Source organism: Oryctolagus cuniculus, chromosome 8, assembly GCF_964237555.1.
Source record: "Oryctolagus cuniculus chromosome 8, mOryCun1.1, whole genome shotgun sequence".
Taxonomy (NCBI): Eukaryota; Metazoa; Chordata; class Mammalia; order Lagomorpha; family Leporidae; genus Oryctolagus; species Oryctolagus cuniculus.
Genome location: NC_091439.1, coordinates 97,330,758 through 97,350,146, shown reverse-complemented (window position 1 = coordinate 97,350,146; position 19,389 = coordinate 97,330,758). Strand labels below are relative to the sequence as shown.

At 39.1% G+C, this 19,389-nt stretch overlaps 1 protein-coding gene and 1 long non-coding RNA gene across 3 annotated transcripts in view; one reads left to right on the top strand and one right to left on the bottom strand.

Annotated features, from left to right (window-relative positions):
• TMPRSS11A (transmembrane serine protease 11A) overlaps nt 1-19,389 on the bottom strand; it is a 64,177-nt gene that overhangs the window by 3,248 nt on the left and 41,540 nt on the right. For both annotated transcript variants that reach the window (XM_070048074.1, XM_070048075.1), the window contains 3 exons: nt 17,895-18,066; nt 9,474-9,733; nt 5,758-5,900 (listed from right to left, as the gene is read on the bottom strand). In XM_070048074.1, coding sequence (XP_069904175.1) covers nt 5,758-5,900; nt 9,474-9,733; nt 17,895-18,066 — 575 coding nt within the window. The remainder of the gene's footprint in view (nt 1-5,757; nt 5,901-9,473; nt 9,734-17,894; nt 18,067-19,389) is intronic.
• Nucleotides 1-19,389, top strand: part of LOC127483203 (uncharacterized) — a 100,177-nt gene that overhangs the window by 44,297 nt on the left and 36,491 nt on the right. The window lies entirely within an intron of this gene.

The following is a 19,389-nucleotide window of genomic DNA, read 5'->3' as shown; positions in this document are numbered from 1 at the left end:
AGTAGCCAGGGTTGTGCCAGGCTGAAGCCAGGATCCAGGATCCAAGATCCAGGAGCTAGGAGCTTTGTCCAGGTCTCTTGTGTGTGTGGCAGGGGTCTAAGCACTTGGGCCATCTTCCACTGCTTTTCCCAGACCATTAGCAGGGAGTTGGATCAGAAGTGGAATAGCTGGGACTCCAACTGGCACCCTGGCATTGCAGGTGGCAGCTTAACCTGCTATGCCACAATGCTAGTCCCAGGAATTTAGCTGTTTTACTACCTCTCTGTGACTTTCCCTCACAACATCTTTATGGCATCTTAGTTTTGGACTACTCATGCTCATGCAACTGAGGTGTACATTAATGTCATTTTGTGTTATTTTTGATGAGTAAAGTAACATTTTGATTATTTTACCTTCATTTGGCAGACTTTGATGCCTTCATTTTTCACGTGGCTAGTTTCTTACCTATTTGTGGCAAATGTTGAAGACTCTGAAAGCTCTACTAAGACCTAGCAATACCATTTACTAATGGTAAGGAACATTGACAACTTGAGAGTTCGTCCCCTTCCTCTGAAGATATTCCTCATCTTAACACACACATGCGTAGAGCTTCCCTCTTCCTCCATCTTTCTCTCTTACTCTGTCAATATTTCTCTTTCTCCCAATCTCTCTCTCTCTCTCTCTCTCACACACACACACACACACACACACACACCCTGTTCCTTTCTTCTGTTGTGACTTGGTTACTCCATTCCTGGGGCAAGCTATGATCCTGGGACTGTCTGTCACCCTTCTTTTGTGTTGGCTTCACAATGTGTTTGGACCCCAACTCTTCCACGGTCTGGATTTAGTCCCTCACTTTGCTGAGATAACCTCTCAGGAGGTTTCTCAAGAAAGAAGCTATGGGAGGTACTTTTTTTGAGTCACTGCTCGTTTAAAATTCTTTATTCCACCCTGACACTTGATAGCTAGTTTGCGTGAGCAGGGATCTGGTTGGAGTCATTTTCTCTTTGAAATCTGATTGCATTTTCCACAGTCTTTTCTCTTCTAGTATTAATGTTGAAGTTCTGGGTGGGCCTGACGTGGCTTCCTTCAAAGCTTTAAGGCAGTTCTCCTTATCCTAGTATTCTGAGACTTGGCAGTGCTAGGCCTTGGAAAGAATCTCTTCATTGATTGCACCCAACACTATCTGGGCTCTTTTTTTAACCGAAGGCAGTACACTTCAGACCTGAAATAGTGCTCTTATTGCTTCTTTGATAAGTCTACCCATGTTTCCTGCTTTCAAAACTCACATCTTTTGATGCTTGACCTACTCATCTATGCTCTAATTTTCTTAACTCTTCTTATTTTCCTCCTCACTGTATTTTTTTCTTTCTGAAATATTTTTGACTTTAGCTTTCAGTCCCTCCACTGGACTTTTAAAATTATGATTGTATTATTGCCACATTTGCAGAGCTAATTGCTCTCTGATTGGCTGTAGAGTAAGGCACTAGAGCCTAGATTTGAAGCTCCATGCTTGTGTGTTGGCTGAGGCTCTTTATTCTGCAAAATGTCTTTTAAATATTGGCATGTGGGGAACTTTTCTCTAGGCTCTGGTCTTCTCTAGAGGAGAACACTACAATCTCCTGCTTTAGAAGAAAGCTGGAGGAATGGTATATACCTGCTGTTGTGTTTTGTGACGCTACATGGCAGGAGATTGAGGACTGGTCCCAGATAGTCTCCACCTTGTCAGCCCATGAGGACTCCCTTCCGCTCTCAGCTGGGTTTGATGTCATTGTGTTCAAAGGGCCTCAGATTCAGTGGCTACTTAGCTACTTCCCAGATCTTGAGTTTCTAGATTGGAGGGAGGGGCTTGTGCTGTGAGAAGTGGAGGGAGTGGTTTCCTGGTTATTAAGAGTAGGGAGAAATGGGAGGTGTTAAGTCTTCTCTGAGAGGTCTTTAACTACTCCCTTCTGTTTTTCTAGCTTATGTCTGACCCCAACCTTCAGTGTGCTGTTCTCTCTCAGATGCTGACTTTTACTTAAAATTGACATTTTGGGGGCCGGCACTGTGGTGCAGTGGGTTAACGCCCTGGCCTGAAGCACCAGCATCCCACATGGGCGCCGGTTCTGGTCCTGGCTGCTCCATTTTCCAGTCCAGCTCTCTGCTATGGCCTTGGAAAGCAGTAGATGGTCCAGGTCCTTGGGCCCCTGCACCCACGTGGGAGACTCGGAAGGGGCTCCTGGCTCCTGGCATCGGATCGGCGCAGCTCCAGCTGTTGTGGCCAATTGGGGAGTGAGCCAGCGGGTAGAAGACCTCTCTCTCTCTGTCTCTACCTTTTTCTGTAACTCTTTCAAATAAATAAAATCATATTTTAAAAAAATAAATAAAATTGGCATTCTGCACCTCTTTCTACCTAAAACATTTATGGATTAAGCTCTCTACTAAGTCAGTTAAAATTCTTCCACCTTCTCTCTCTCCTTCAAAATTGTGCCAGATTTTCTTCTCAATCTTTCTCTTTTGTTCTTATTGGTTAATACACTTTAAAAGAAAAGATTAAGGACAGGCATTTAGCATAGCAATTAAGATGCTGCTTGGGGTGGCTGCATCCCATATTGGAGTGCCTGGTTTAAGTCCCTGCTCCTCTGTTTCTTCCTGGGATACTTCAGGACTAATTTTTCCATATATCATGTCACCAGCTACCTAATTTCAAATTATGGGTCCTAAAGAAAAATGTTGCCAAAATCCACTGGCTGTTTTCAGGAATGATTCTGAACACCATTTTGAGAGAGCTTTCCAATCAGAGTAGTAGTGCCTGTGTGGTTGCAACTAGAGATCCTGGCCGGTGCCGCAGCTCACTTGGCTAATCCTCTGCCTGTGGTGCCGGAACCCCAGGTTCTAGTCCCGGTTGGGGCGCCAGATTCTGTCTCAGTTGCTCTTCTTGTCCAGTTCTCTGCTGTGGCCTGGGAGTGCAGTGGAGGATGGCCCAAATGCTTGGGCCCTGCACTCGCATGGGAGACCAGGAGGAAGCACCTGGCTCCTGGTTTTGTAGTGGCCATTGAGGGGTTAGCAGAATCACAAATCTGGACAAAGCTGTCAAAGGTTTGCATTTCAGCAGTTCTGATCCATTTGTCATTTGTGTTTTGGTCTTACCTAGATCTCTGACTGAAAAATTAAAGGCTCCCTCTCTCTGTCTTATTTCCTCTCCAAGCAGGATTTGGGACCAACCTTATACATAGGGAAGAGGATTTGTTGAGCTGTAGATCAGTATTTGGTAAATCTGAGAAAGTCAAACTGATTCTGGTGCTGCGACTTCTGTATTATCTGACTAGGGCCCTCAGCTCATCCCCTGGTTGCAATCACTGTATTCTCCACTCAATTCTTATGCCTGAGTCACTTTGCTTATAACTCACCCTGTTTTTCTATGACCAAAGCTTTGTCTTATTACTCACTTGCACTGTCAGGCAGGATTCCTGCCTCTGCTTCTTATCCTGTGGAGCCTCCCTGTCACCACGAATCATCCCTGAGGCTCATTGCTAATCTCACTGTTTGGATTCCTGAATCCCATCTACTCCAGGATTTTTCTTGCCCCTTTCCACCTGTTTCCCACGGTTTTGACCTCTTGCTGGAGTCCCCCAGTTCTGGCTTTCTTTTTCCTATTCCTGCCCAGCCCATAGGCTACAAAGTCCCTGCTCATTTCCAGACAGAAGCTGTGTAGTTTGGGAAGACTTTGGGCAGAGCTTTCTGCTACCTGAAATCAACGTCATTTTCATGATCTCACTATGTAGGGTCACCTCTTTGGAGTTTCCAAGAATTGCAAGTTAAAAAGCAAGTTCCTTGAGTTCACCAACTCTGAATTTGTTTAGTCAAGGCCATATCACAGTGGAGGTTCCTTCCTCCCTTCAGAGAAAGGCGCCTCTCTCCTTGATGGCCTGATCCTTCTGCTGGAGTGTTGTTCGCCAGGATCCTTCATTTAGATTGTTTTTTGCCACCGTGTCATGGCTTTCCATGCCTGAGAGACTCTCATGGACCTTTTAGTCAGATCCGAATGTCCCAAGGGTTGATTCTGAGGCAGGAGTGCTGTTTTGGGCATTTGCCATTCTATGAGTCTGCTGTGTGACCTGCTTCCCCCGCAGGATCATTCTCAACCCTTTTGATTCTATCCTTCATTATTTGCTTACACTGGTCTTATTTGTGTACTCTCTTCGACACTTACCCTATCTTTTTGGATCAGTTGTGTATTTATATTTGTCTCTTTACCAAGTGTGCTGGCATTGGAACCTGCCTCCTTGGTAAGATTGAGTTGAAATCCCCTGGCACATTTCCAGTTCCACCATTGGAGGTAGGTCTGATTGAGTATTCAGAGTTGGTGAACTCAAGGGGCCTCCATAACCTAGACAGCTCATAGCAAGAGTCTCGGGTGATTGCTGACGTCATAAATAAGAGTGCCAATTGTTAAATCAACAACGGGAGTCACTGGGTTCATGCTCCCCTCGCAGGATCTCTGTCCTTAATATGTTTATCTATGAAACTCAAAAACAACACTACTAGTCGAACAATACCCTATACCTGGTTCGGTTGTGTGAGTGCAACCTGTTGAAATCCCTGCTTAGTATATACTAAATTGATCTTCGGTATATGAAGGTAACTGAAAATGAAACGTGATGAAGGGGGGAGAGGGGAGAGGAAGTGGGTGAGGGGAGGGCCACGGGAGGGAGGGAGGTCGGGGGGGAAGCCACAACAATGCAAAAGATGCGTTTTATATTCTACTTAAAACTATTGGTTGAGCTCTGTAATTAATACACAATTACTCTTAGGTGTTTAATTAATGCTATAACTAGTACTCAAATAGTATTTTACACTTTATGTTTCTGTGTGGGAGCAAAATGTGGTAATCTTTACTTAACATATGCTAAATTGATCTTCTGTATATAAAGATAATTGAAAATTAATTGTGATGTGAAGGGGAAGGGAAGAGGGAGTGGGAGAGGGGAGCGTTGTGGATGGGAGGGAAGACACGGGGGGGTGGGGAGGAGGCTATTGTGGTCCATAAGCTGTACTTTGGAAATTTATGCTCATTAAATAAATTAAAAAAAAAAAAAGAATTCCAAAAAAAAAAAAAAAAAAAAGCAAGTTCCTCCAGGAAGAAACAGTCAAACTTTTGTTGGAAAATATACATTCCGGGCAGATGTTGAAGGAGACAGGAAATCACCAGGAAAGGCGAGCCCACATGCATAACGTGGCCTAATCCACCTTCCACTGTGAAGTATTCTCTCGCCTCTTACACTCCTTAAGCTCTGACCCAGCAGGTTCCTTGGGGTTTCCTCAAATATGGATTGTAACGCCACACCTTCACAGTTTTGATTCTCCTTCTCTTTCCTGTGATATTCTTTTCTTATTCTGTAACTAGGTAAGTGCCATTTATTCATCAGGCATCATTTAACAACATTTCTATGATACTTGTTGCCCAAATCTTCAACGCAAGAAAAAAATTTGCTCTTAATTTATATCATTTATGTAACTTCACATTATAGTTCATTGAATGCAATCATTTACATTCTAGACTATTATTCCTGTAAGGAAAAGAACTTTTTTGGATTTCTATTTATTAAGAAATTTAAATTATGTTTGTTACTTTAAGAAACCATTCAGAAACATTTGTGTTGTGAAATGTACATTCAGAACTTTTTCAAGATAGCACAATATCTGCATTTTATACTAATATTAAAAACATACAACATTTCCTGGGCCAGATAAGGTTTTTAACTTAGTGATATCAAAATAATCTCTTCAACTTACCCTGCAGGCATCATAAATTCCTTCCAGATATCCGGCACAAAACATCCCAAATTTTATATCATTGCCGTACACCTGTGGTTGCTTGCACACGTCATTGCTTATGATTTTCAGTCTGGCTTCTCGAAGATCATTTTGGGATTCCCCTTAAGGAGAAAAAAAGTAAATTTAATATTCACAATCAGCATCCTTAGCTAGACTGAAGTAGATAGACTTTTTTATTTTATTTCATTTCATTTATTTGAAAGGCATAATTACAGAGTGAGAGGGACACACACACACACACACACACACACAAAGAGAGAGAGAGAGGGAGAGGGAGACAGAGAGAGAGAGATCTTCCATTTGTTGTTCCATTTCTCATGGCCTCAATGGCTGGGGCTGTGCCAGACTGAAGCCAGGAGCCAGGAACTTCATCGGGGCCTCCCATGTGGCCAATCAGTTGGGCCGCCTTTCACTGCCTTCCCAGCTGCATTAGCAGGGAGTTGGATGAGAAGTGGAACAGCTGGGATTCAAAACGGTGCCCATATGGGATGCCACATTTGGAGGTGGCCGACTTAACCTACTATACCAACACACCAACCTAATATTTTTCATGCTAAAATTTTCAGTGCATAATGAGTTTAATATAACTAGTTTCTAAAGAAAAAAAATTCTGAATACATTTTGGTAAATTTAATGATACTTATTATCCTATAACATTTTTATAAGTAAGAAAACCATTGTTTTCTTTTTTTGTGTGTGTGTAAAACCTTTGTACCTTTACTTTTAAAATAATTAGTTAATATATCTAAGGTGGACATTGTATTTCATAAAGTTTGTGTTTATGGGTTCCAGATTGCTCACAGAGACTTTGAATGCCTAGATGGTCTTCTTCCTAGACTTGATAAAACAACTATACATCTATGTGCTTTACTTTATCGTCTATATTTTATGAAGAGCTTTCATGCATATCCCTTCATGACTAAAAACTCTGAACAGATCAAGTATAGAAGCATAAAAGGCCATAAATAACAATGGCAGGGATGCTCACTTCCTCCACTTTTATTCAGCATTGCACTGGAAGTCCTAGTCAGAGCTGCCAGGCAATAGGAAGAAAGAAAGGGCGTCCAGATTGAGAAGGAGGAAGTTAAATGGTCACTGTTTGCAGATGACATGTTCTTATACATATAGAAAACACCAAGTCCACCAAACAACTATTAGAACTGAAAAATGAATTCAGCAAAGTTGAAGAATACTGGGGCCAGTGCTGTGGCATTGCGGGTAAAGCCGTTGCCTGCAGTGCCGGCATCCCATATGGGCACCAGTTCCAGTGCTGGTGGCTCCAATTCTGATCCAGCTCTCTACTATTGCCTAGGAAAGCAGTAGAAGATGGCCCAAGTTCTTGGGCCCCTGAACCCACATGGGAGGCCCAGAAGAAGCTCCTGGCTTCAGATCAGTTCAGCTCCAGCCATTGCAGCCATCTGGGGAGTGAACCAGTGGATGAAAGACCTCTCTCTCTCCCTCTCTCTGCCTCTCCTTCTCACTCTGTGTAACTCTGACTTTCAAATAAATAAATAAATAAAGTCTTTAAAAAAAGTTGGATTTTTAAAATTTCTCAGAAATATGCCAAAGGATTTTCATGTTATTCTGTTCTTTGAATACAATTGATACACACACACACACACACTCACACACGTGCGTATATGTCCTGCCTGTGCTTCCAATTCAGTTTCCTGCTAATGTACACTTTGGGAGGCAGCAGGTGATGGTTTAAGTACTTGGGTCCCTACCTCCCTAATGGGAGACCCACATGGAGTTCCAATCTGGCTTCAGACTGGCCTCGTCTGGCTGTGGCGGGCATTTCAAGAGTGAACAAGTGGAGGGAAGATATTTCTTTGTCTCTGTCCTTTTCTTTATGTCACTCTGTCTTTTAAATAAATACAAAAATACATAAAATAATTTTATGAAACTGACAATCTACATATTGTTGGTGACAGTGTAAATTCATAACTTTTTCAACAAACTAGTTAGCAAATGTATTCCAGGTTATTAAAAGCACAATCTATAAATCTGGGCAAGTCTGAATATATATCAATGACTGTGGGAATGTTTAATGTCATTTCTCACAAGATATTGAATTTATCAAAATTTTTAATTTATTTTCTCTATTATGTCCTTGCTTTTAATTTCACTCAGTTCTACTCTTTATTATTTCCTTCCTTTGGTATGTTTTAGGGTTCTACTTTCTTTACTTTTTCAGTTTTTAAGACCTTCTCTTTTAATGTATGTATTTGCTACACATTTCTGCTAATACTGTTTTTGCTGTATCCTGCAAATATATAGTTTTCATTACATATGTGTATAGTTTTCATTCAGTTCTATGTATTTTTAAGAATTTTCCTAGGGATTTTTTATTTATAGGTACATAATTTGATTTCTAGGGCTTTGGAAAGTATCTGCAATCTTTTGGTTACTGATTTCTAGTTTTCTATCATTATGATTAGAGAATACACATGGTATGATTCTTTTAAATTTGTTAATGTGTGTTTTATGAAATTGGGTATGGTCTCTCCGGGTGGGTGATCTATGGATGCTTGTAATCACTGTGTATGCTGCTGTTGTGGGCTGGAGTATTCTATAAACATCAGGTTTTCTTGCTCCTCACATCTATTATGTCAGACTTTGGGCAAAAAATGACTTTTCCCACCAAGCCAGAAGGAAATTGTGATGTCCCTTCCGTCATTTTGAAGCACAGACTGCAAACTCTATCTAAATGACAGAACCCATTGGAGGGGGTGCAGAGACAGGTGTCAGACTTGCAGCTCTACTAAAATTGATAAACCATGGTAATATTTTCAGTGACTGATAAATTGACATGAAGGAAAGCAATAAATATTTTAGTTTCTTGAAGGTGGAACCAAATAACATGGACTATCTGCAAATAATCTGGAGATCACAAAGCCAATTTCTGGCCAAGATACTGAAAGGTTATTCTTGTTCCTCAAGGGAGACTGAGAATGAAAGGCTTATTACTAGTAAATTTTTTATGTATTGTATTGAGTTTGATGGGTAGATTTTGTCCTATGTGGAGAGTCCTTTTTCATTTTTGCAATTGCAGAATTAAAGAAATTCCTCGTGGACCACATTCTAGAATCCAGAGTGTGCCTGAATTAGAGTGCCTAAAAAATTAAAAACTAAATCATTATTATTTTTGCGGAAATTAAGCTAATATATGGCATTCAATCATTTGAGAGAGAGTGAAATGCTTTGATGATTTCTTAGTCTCGTGATTACTGTAGCAAATTGTGCTGCATACATATCAGCGCATTTGAATTGGCCAATCAGTGTGAGTGCCGCTGGACACAGCTGGGGCAGTGCGATGACTTTTCAGATTATTGTGGCAAAGGAAAATTTCTTCCCCTTCAATTCATCGAGTGACGCTGGTGTGAGCTTGGAGTTGTTGTTAGCCAGCTTTACCACTATGTGGCGCTAGAATCCCCCAAACCCTGCGAAATGCTGAATCTGTCTGAAAGCAGACTTAACTGGACTTCCAAGTTACCCAGACCAACATTTTCTGGTTTTGTGTTTCTGTTTCTGCGTTATTTAGTTTGAGTTCTGTTTCTGTTACTTGTCAAACAGGAGCTTCAACGTTTCCTACCCAGTTGTGTGGAAGTGGCTGGCAGGGCAATGTTGATGGAGCTTATTCGACAGGGCCGCAGGTGCTCTAGGATACTCACCACCGTAGAAAAGCGCTCCGAATCCGGTGATGTAGACGGTCGAATTCGGTCGGAAGGAGGCGGAAGCTTCCGGCAAACAAACGCGGCGTATGTCGTCTGAGAAGGCGACTCTGGGGGAGAACTGCGCCACCGCGATGTCGTACTCTCTCGCTGGGGAGCGGTAGCGCTCGTGGACAATGATCCTTCTGACGTTTCTTTTCATCAAGGGAGGGTTGATCGTGGTTCCGAAACTGACAGTCCATTGACGTGGATTCGCATTGCTGGGAAAGGTTAGGCATTCACAGAAGACGTGAACTGCACAGAATGTGTGCATTCATTACATTTAGGCTAACAAAATGCAATACAGAGACGTCTTGGCCCAATTACAGGTTTGTTTTTGGCTTTTTTTTTTTTTTTTTTTTTTACCATTTAAATACAGTCTATAGGTAAAATATATACAAATGACATGTTAGACCTGACATTCAATACAGAATTATTGGATTTTAGGAATAAAAGGCACCTACAACATCACTCATGTGTTCTTTCTGCTAATATTTATTGAACATCTGTGTGGCAAGTCTTATCCAAAGTGCTAGGGATAAAGTGGTGGACGAGACAGTAAGGTTCCTGCCCATGGGAATATGAGAAGAAAAAAGATTAACACAGATTTAGAAGTGGATAATTTCAGAAACAAAGGCTATGAATTAAATAAAATAAGGTAGTGAGAAAGAAAAATAGGAGTAGTCAAGAACGTTTTTTTTTTTTTTTTTTGTGGGGGGCTGTGGCATATTTGGGCTGAGACATAGCTGATGAGCAGTCAGCTGTGGGACGATCAAAGACAGGTTTCTAGGCAAATGTCCCAAGGCCATGGCCAGATGGTCTACAGTTCACGACACAAGGGGAAGAATTGTGCAGGATGAGATCGGAGAGAGAGGCAGGGATCAGATTTTAGGTCAGATCTATTCAAGTGATTTGGGAGAATCCACTAGATGCTTTTAAGGTGGGGGAGTGAGGTAGTCTAATTTATCTTTTGAAAAATAATGTTGGTTCTTTCTGGAATACATTGTTGCAGAGCAAGAGCAGAAGTGGGCAAGGGTGCCAGGAGCGCTGCATCAGTCTCCTGGTTTACGGTGGAGTGTGGACTCACAACTGGTGGGCTTGCGCTACTGCTGATCACCATGCACACAGATTCTAGAGAGATCACTTAGTAACGATGAGCAATCGTCTGCTAAAGCTTTTGCTTCACTAAGGCTTAGGTGGGTGAACCTCTGCCTAGTATCGCAGGCCTACTAACTTTTCTCTGCTTTTACTTTATAGAATACTCTCCCCACCAAAACATATCTGTTAATTGCAAGATTAATGTTCCTTAACTAATTACTTGAACTAATGTTAGCCATGAGGGACAAGCAAAGCGACAAGTACTATCCATATAGATACTTGTCTCTCAATCTACTTATTTAATAGATAGCTTTAGTCATGGAAGAAGCATATAAACATATCCCTGGAGTGTAAGTCCAATTTGACAGCTGTTAGTTGTACTGGGATTATTATTTAAAACTTTTTCATAGGCCATGCTGATAGCAAAAAATCCTCAAATGAGAAAAACTAAATATATATTGATTGATTTTTGACTAAAAAGGTACATATAAAATAAATTTATTGACATTATTGGTTTATCAGTCAGTCTTCTGTGATTTTTGTTGGTGCAAATCCACAAAAACTTCATTCCTGGATGAACTTGTAACTCAAATTTTTGTACTTGGACATGCTCAGACCTCGAATTTTGTTTACTAGAGTGGGAATGATTTTTCTGGACCTTTCAAGCAGTGGCCTGATACCATTTAATATAGCCCGTGTTTATTATATTTCTATATGGCAAATCTTAATCAGTTACAAAATTATGATGAAGAATAAACTTTATAAACTTCTACCTTGGACCAGAATCAATAAGGTGAAATTTAATAGTGATAAATATAAATTACACAGTGATTTAAATTCCAGAGTAAATTGTGAAAATTCAAAATGTGATACCTGACCTGAAAGTCACCCCCAAAACAGGACCTGGAAATTTTGTTGATTAAATAAGCAACCATGTGATGAGATTTAAGTATTAGCTCAGTATTACAGTGAAATAATATCAAACTGTCTCAGAGCAGGAAAGGTCATAAAAAAATCATTTGTTGTTCTCACTGATCCAGAGCTTGAAAGATAGATTTTAGCATCAGGAAGACTTAAGCTTTTTTTTCAATGCCACCATCTCCTGGTATTGTAACGACAGACAAGTTTCTTAAATTTTCTTATCCCCTTCAGTACTTTTCCACTCAGTAAAAAAATAGATAAATAAAAAAGGCTTTGCAAGGCGAGTTTACCTAGTAGGTTGGATATAAGAATTATATAAAACAAATCTTAGGCTCCTAACCAAATAGCATAGTGGAGCTTAATAATTGGCAATAGTTGTTACAAAAACACTTTCAATCAGTGATTGTTTGTGCTTGAACTCTTCTGCAAATGGGGGCATGTTCTGTACCTTAGAATCCCTTTCCTCACCTTGTAATCCCTTTCATCTTTGAGAAGCTCTGCCTGTTGGCAAGTCCTTTCTTGATTCCCCAATTCGCTTCCTTGTGAGAGTACTTCATATGTACTAATGTAACTATCAGCTGTACTACAGCTTTCTCAAGATAAAACTCTTAAGTCAGTGTTTCCCAAACTTTAATGTTTTTAAACTTTAATCACAGGATCTTATTAAAATGTGCCTCCTGCCTGATTCTGTAGGTCTGGGATTGTCTTTATATTCTTTCATTTCATGTTTTGGAGAATTTATTTATTTATTCAAAAGGCAGAGTTATGGGGGCAGGGAGATCTTCCATCTGCAGGTTCACTCCCCAAATGGCCACATGGCTGGGGATGGGCCAGGCAGAAGCTGGTAGCCAAGATCTTCTTCCAGGTCTCCTACATCAATGCAGGGCTCCAAGGAACTGGATCATCTTCTGCTGCTTTCCAAGGTGCATTAGCAGGGAGCTAGATTGGAAGTGAAGCAGCTGGGACTTGAACCAGCACTCATAGGAATGCCAGCACTGCAGATGGTGGCTTAACCCACTCTGCCATAGCTCAGGCCCCCAGATGCTTTCATTTCTAACAAACTGCCTAGTGTTGGGGAGTTGTTGATCCATGGATCATACTTCGAAGGACAAGGCTGTATGGAAATAATATTCCTTTCCTTTACCACCCTACATTGTCTACTGTAAAAACATTTCATGTTGTCAAGTTCTTTAAATGTGTCATCCTGGACAGAATTCACTATCCCAAGTAAGATCTTGTCCACGAAGTGTCTAACATCTCATGTATTCTGGGTTCTACATTTTTGATGCAGTCTAAATTGCAAAATAGCTGTGGGAAAACTGCCTCAAAGTGAACTATCTTTTGACAAAAATTTCTAATCATTTTTACAACTTAAAGCACATTCCTACTTTCTCTACTAATAGTCTTGGTTTTTTTTTTTTTTAAACCAACCTAGAGTTTTACATTTATTCTGCTTACATTTATTTAATCATTTAGTTGCTCCTCATTGCTCTTAGCTATTTAAAGGTCTTTTAAAGTTTCATTCTCTCTCTCTTTTTTTAAACCCAACACGTCTGTTTCCTCTCCAGTCTATGGCATTAGCTAATTGGTCAAGCATAACTTCTACATCATCTGCCACATCTATAAAATATACTGTCTAGGACACAGTAGAGGTTAAGTGTCTTTCATAGGCTATAAATGTATACTCAGTATTTCAACAGACGCTCTGAATCATCAGGCTTTGGATAGAGTTGTTCAGTTACTAAGGTGCTTGTTACCTGTGCATTTAATTTACATTCTTTATGTTTTTTGAAGGCTTCCTATTTTATTTGTCATGGATGGCATTAGTCCTACTATCTTCTTGGAAGCGTACTGTTTACTTCTTGGAAGCATACTGAAAGGATTCACTGACAAAATACAGGACATTTGGGGAAGAAGAAATATGATAGGGTATCTGAAGTTGGCACTGGGAAAACAATAATGTTTATTTTTCACTTATGGTTTGGAGAGTCTGAGCAATTTTATGTTTGGTCTGAAAAAGAGGAACTAAGAAACAACAGTTACAGGAAAGAACAAATAAATTTGGCCTTTGTTGTTCCAGGTAAAACAACAAATATTGGTTATGGAAGTTATTAGATTTCACATTTGGTGTTAGATGTTACAAAGATATTTGCAAAAGTAGAATTATTGGGGTCAGTTTTTGGTGTAGTGGTTAAGCCATTTCTTGGGGTCTCTACATCAATTTCAAAGCATCTGGGTTTGAGCCCCAGTTCTGTTCCTGATTCCAGCTTTCTGGTAATGCACACCCAGGGAGGCAGCAGGTGATTGCTCAAGTATTTGGGTTTCTGCCACCCATATGGGAGACATTGGTTGAGTTTGGGGCTCCTAGCTTTGCTATGGCCCAGCCCTGGCTATTGAGAATATTTGGATAGTGAATCAGTAGATAGGAGACCTCTCTCTTAAATAAAATAAATGCAATAGAAAATTAAAACTATGTATCTATCATAAATTTGGCTAACTTTGGCAAAGTAAGTGCCCTATTACTTTGAAGTATTCAGTCCAAAAGTAGGCATCTACATAAGAGACTTCAAACTTTCTAATAATCTATTGAGCTCTCATGTCTTTTGATCATATAGATCTATATAGAATATTCCTCAACATAATAAGGGTATATATGATGTCTATTTTCAACATCATATTGAATAGTGGAAAATGTGAAAGCATTTCCTTTAAGACCCAGAACCAGGCATGAATATCTACTATCATTGCTCTTATTCAATACAGAACTGGAAGTCTTAGCTAGAGCAATTAGGCTAGACAAAGAAATAAAAGGCAGACAAATAGGAAAATAGGAAGTTAGATTATACCTGTATGCAGGTGGCATGGTTTTATTTATAGAATAACCTATAGGCTCTACTTAGAGACTGTTAGAGCTGATAAATTTGATAAAGTTCCAGGATACAAAATCAACTAACAAAAATCAATAGCATTTTTATACATATATAATACATTTTCTAAGACAGGAAGAATAAGGGCAACCTCATTCACAATGGCTAACACAAAATGTCCTTTGACTAAATTTAACCAAAGGTATGAAGGACTCATACAATGAAAATTACAACATACCAATGAAATAAATTGAACAGGACACAAAAATTTGACATGATAACCCGTGTTTATGAAATGAAAGAACGTTATTAAAACCTGCATACTACTCAAAAACAATTTAGAGATTCAATGCAATCTCCATAAAAATATCAATTACATTCATCATATAACTAGAAAAAAATCTCTAAGTCACAAAAGTCAAGTAGTCAAAGCAATCATGACCAAAAAGAGCAAATCTGGAGGCATGAAAACACCAGATTTCAAGATATACTCCAGAACTATTATAACCAAAGCAACATGGAACTGGCATAAAAATAGACACAGAGGCCAATGGAACAGAACAGAGGCTCTATAAGTGAATCCATGCATCTCCAACCAGTCGATCTTTGACAAAACTGCTAGAAACATACACTGGAGAAAGGCCAGCCTTTTCACTAAATAGTACTGGGAAAACTGGATGTTCATATGCAGAAGATTGAAACTGGACCCCCTCCCCATCCTGTCACCCTAAGCAAAAGTCAACTCAGAATGAACCAAAGATCTAAATATAAGACTTGAGATTAATTATGAAGCTACCAGAAGAAAACATAGAGGAAATACTTTAAGACAACAGTACAGGTACCAACTTTTTGGATAAGACCTCAAAAGCAGAGGCAACAAAAGCAAAACTGGACAAATGGGATTATGTCAAACCAAGAAGGTCCTGTACAGCAAAGGAAATGATCCCCAGATTGAAGAGAAAATCTTCAGAATGGGAGAAAATACTTGCAAATTATTCATCTGACAAGGATTAACATCCAGAATATATAAGACTCAACACAATGAAACAATCTGGTTAATAAATGGACAAAGGATTAGAATAGATGTTTCCCAAAGACAAAAACAAAAAATAAACACAACTGATCAACAAATACTTGAGCAAATGCTCAACATCATTAGTTGTCAGCAAAATGCAAGTCAATAGCCCAGGAATGGGGCAGACACTTGATCTAGCAGTTAAGGCATTTTTGATTGGCATACTCACAACCCATATACGAGTGCCTGGATACTCTCCTGATTCCAACTTCTGCTAATGCGCAGCGTGGGAAGCAAGAAGTGATGACTCAAGAAGTTGGATCCTTTCTGGAGCCACCCACCTGGGAGATCTGATTTGAGTTCCCAGCTCCCAGCTTCAGCCTGACCCAGCATCAGCTGTTGCAGGGATTTGGGAAGTAAACCAGAAGATGGAAACTCACTGTCTGTCTCTGACTCTAAAGTAGATAAATAAAAAGTTTTTAAAGCCACGGTGGAATATCATCTCACACCAGTTAGAATAGCTGTTATCAAAAAGACAAAAAAAAAAAAATGACAAATACTTGCAGGAATGTGGAGAAAAGGGAACCCCATACACTGTTGGTGAGAGGTGCGAATTAATACAGCCAGTATGGAGAACAGTCTGGAGGTTTCTCAAAAAATTAAAAACTAGGACTAGCATACACCTTAGTTATCCTACTTCTGGTTATATATCTGAAGACACTGAAATTGATAAATTACAGCACTATTCACAACAGCCAAGATGAAATCAACTTAGATGTCCATCGACAGGTGAGTGGATAAAGAAAATGTGGTATATATGCATCATGGAATATCATTCAGTCATAAAAAGAATGAAATTCTCACATTTGCCACTAAATGGATAGAACTGGACATCATTATGTGACACAGAAAGACAAATACAATATGTTCTTCCTTGTATGTGGTAGTTAAAATATAGTTGATCTGAACTCAGAGTAGTGAATACCACAGGTTGGAAAGGTGCATGGGAAGGGAATAGAGGGAGATCAGATAAAATGGATGCCAAAGCACAGTCAGATATTAACAAGTTCTCGGATTCCACAATATAATGTGGTGACTATAGATCTCAGTAATGTATACTGTATAAAGAACTCGAGGTAAAGACCTGGAAGAATCTAAACACAAGAAAAACACAGGGAATGGGAAGGCTGGTTGCCTGGCTTGGTTGGTTTATACTGTGCATGTGTGTTAAAATATTACACTCTATCCATAAAAACATACAAGTTACATGTGAATCAAAATTTTAAGTAGTAATATAATTTATATAAAACAATCTACATAGATTATGTATATCTAGAGAACACTAAAAATTGATATAGAGATTTCTGTTCATAGGTACATAAAATTTTTTATGGCAATAAAAGTTAGAATATTAGAAGTCAAAAAGAATGTGAGAAGATCTGATTATCTGTTTCTTAATACACTAAGTTTTAATAACTTGACTGTGGTCACAGACATTTGACTCAGCTCTGCTGTTGGCTGGGGCATAATTTGTCCATTAAATCCTGTTGCTACTGATTTTACAGAGATATTCAGGAAGATCTGTTATCTTCATAATTGGTACAGGGAAAAGGTCATGAAGTTAATCTACTTATAAAGACATCCAAAATTTTCGATGTGATAGTGGTTTAAAAAATCTGGCTGGTTATTATCTTGAGAAGTAAAACTAAAAATTATGGAAAACATTTTAGTTAGGATTTTATTAAATTTAATAAAAAATAATAAAGTTTTTATTACTTTGAAAAGCAATTATATGAAAGCATAATTCTATATTCTTCATTTCAGGTTTGCTATTGTAGCAATATTGTAATATTGTCAAGAGCGCTTTATTATATAAAGATCACAGAGAGCCTCTACCATCATATAAGCAAAGGAATGTCTTTTGAAGTCTTTATCATTCTGTCAGTTTCTCATTTTGCTTGTGAACTGTTCAAATTCAACCAACTCTTTACACATCAATCCCATTAAATTTGATTTGAGCAATTTTTCATTATTATAATTACCAACTTTCTGTATTCATTGAAGATTTCAATTTCATTTTTGCAATTAACTTGATTATTTATGATCAGCATGAAAGTAGCCCAAGTGTTTGGCAGAAAGAGACACTAATATGAAGTGTAGATCATTGTTTGAGAAGGGACCCATTTGCTATGTTAGTAGACAATACCTTGTGTAGGATGATATCTACTTTCTTACACCATTTCTCTGTTTAAAACTCTGAAGACTTCATGTAAAATACTGGGATAATGACTGCTATTCTGTCTATACTCACCAAATGTTTCAAATAAGTTTTGAAGTGTAGCATTATTTTTGAAAAGAATCTGAAAAAAGATTTCCTGATTTTACTTTAATAATATTTGGTATATTGCTTGGTATCCAGAACATGATAAGACTCAAGGATTTTTACCAGTACAGTGGTCCAACTTAAGGTCAATGACTTACTTCTTAAAGCAGTGTGCTGCAGTGACGACCCACGTATTACTAATTAAGGTGGCCCCACACTGGTGGATGTTATCACGCTGAAGGGAAGCTTGCCAAGGCCAAGCAGCCTTGGCTGCAATGTCTCCAGACATTATTCTGTTGACAATTAATGGGACAGTACGTTTGCCACAACCTGAAAAAGATGAGATCATGAAGTGAGAAGAAATCTCTAATCTTTGAAGCAGAGACTCTAAAGTATCACCATGCAATATTTGCATTTACCATTATATAAGGATGTACTAGTTCATTGTCCATTCTTTGTATTTCCTGATGTATTGAAGTTTTCCCCATTTCCTACCTCTGTAGATGTAGATATATACTGCCTACAGAAGCTATGTTAAGCTGAAAAGATTTGGCACAGCATACATGATCCAATCCTGGAGACTTGAGCATCAATTATCCAGATATCCTGGGAGCTGCTACCTAAGACTGTTGTTTCCCAGTTTTAGGGAATCCAGCAGTGTTATCGTGACATGAAATCCTTACAGAACAACTCCCCATGGCCAAACAATTGTGTATTTGTTTGAATCCCCTTTCTCCTCTGTTTTCTGAATAAATGGTCTCTAAAGTGTGCAGGTGTTAATGTATTAGGACCAGTTTCAATAGGGAGAGATCCATGTTTCCATGTAAATATCACATTCACTATTGTCAGGAATAAGCATGGACTCTAGTATGTGTATGTGATTAGATTACCTTGCTATTTTGCTATTCATGTTATGGATTAATTCTATTTAGGTCATGGTACTAATGAAGAAAATATGATAGGTTTAATTCTTGTTCCCAGTAATTAGGTATCAAAAAAGAAAATCCAGTTTGCTGGTACTGATTATACTGCAATTGGCCAGCTGTTTTAGAACATGACTTCTGTCACTGCCATTCTATAGTTCAGACTGTAGCAATGTGTGGTCCATCATCCTAAACACCACAACAGCTTCCTAATCCCTCTTCCTGATGCCAGTCTTGCCCCTCCAATCCTCTCTCCTCGCTGTAACCTGAGTGATCTTTCTGAACTGGATGAACTCTTCAGGGACTCTTTATTGCCCTCTAAATACAATGAAATGCTTCCCTGTGGTTCTGGTCCTTGATTTCTGTTAATCACACCCCTTTCCCATGACTCCCAGTTCCTATTCTATGTTCCAACCATTCTGACCTCTTTCAATGATAAGAAATGACCACCTTCTTGCTTGCTGAAGACATCTTTATGTACTGCTGCCCTTGCCTGGGAACACCCATGTTGCCTATTGCTTGATTTGTGGCCTCTCTTTCCTCTGAACCAGGTGTCACTTCCTGATCCCACAAGAACAGGATAGCTGGGATGGATTCTGCTAGCACTGTGGAGGATGTATCTACTTGTAGACTGTATCACACTATTTTAATACTTCCTGACTTGTTTATGTCTTTATTTTTGAACACTAATTTTAGGGTAGGGATCATGTCTTTTTCTCTCAATGATACA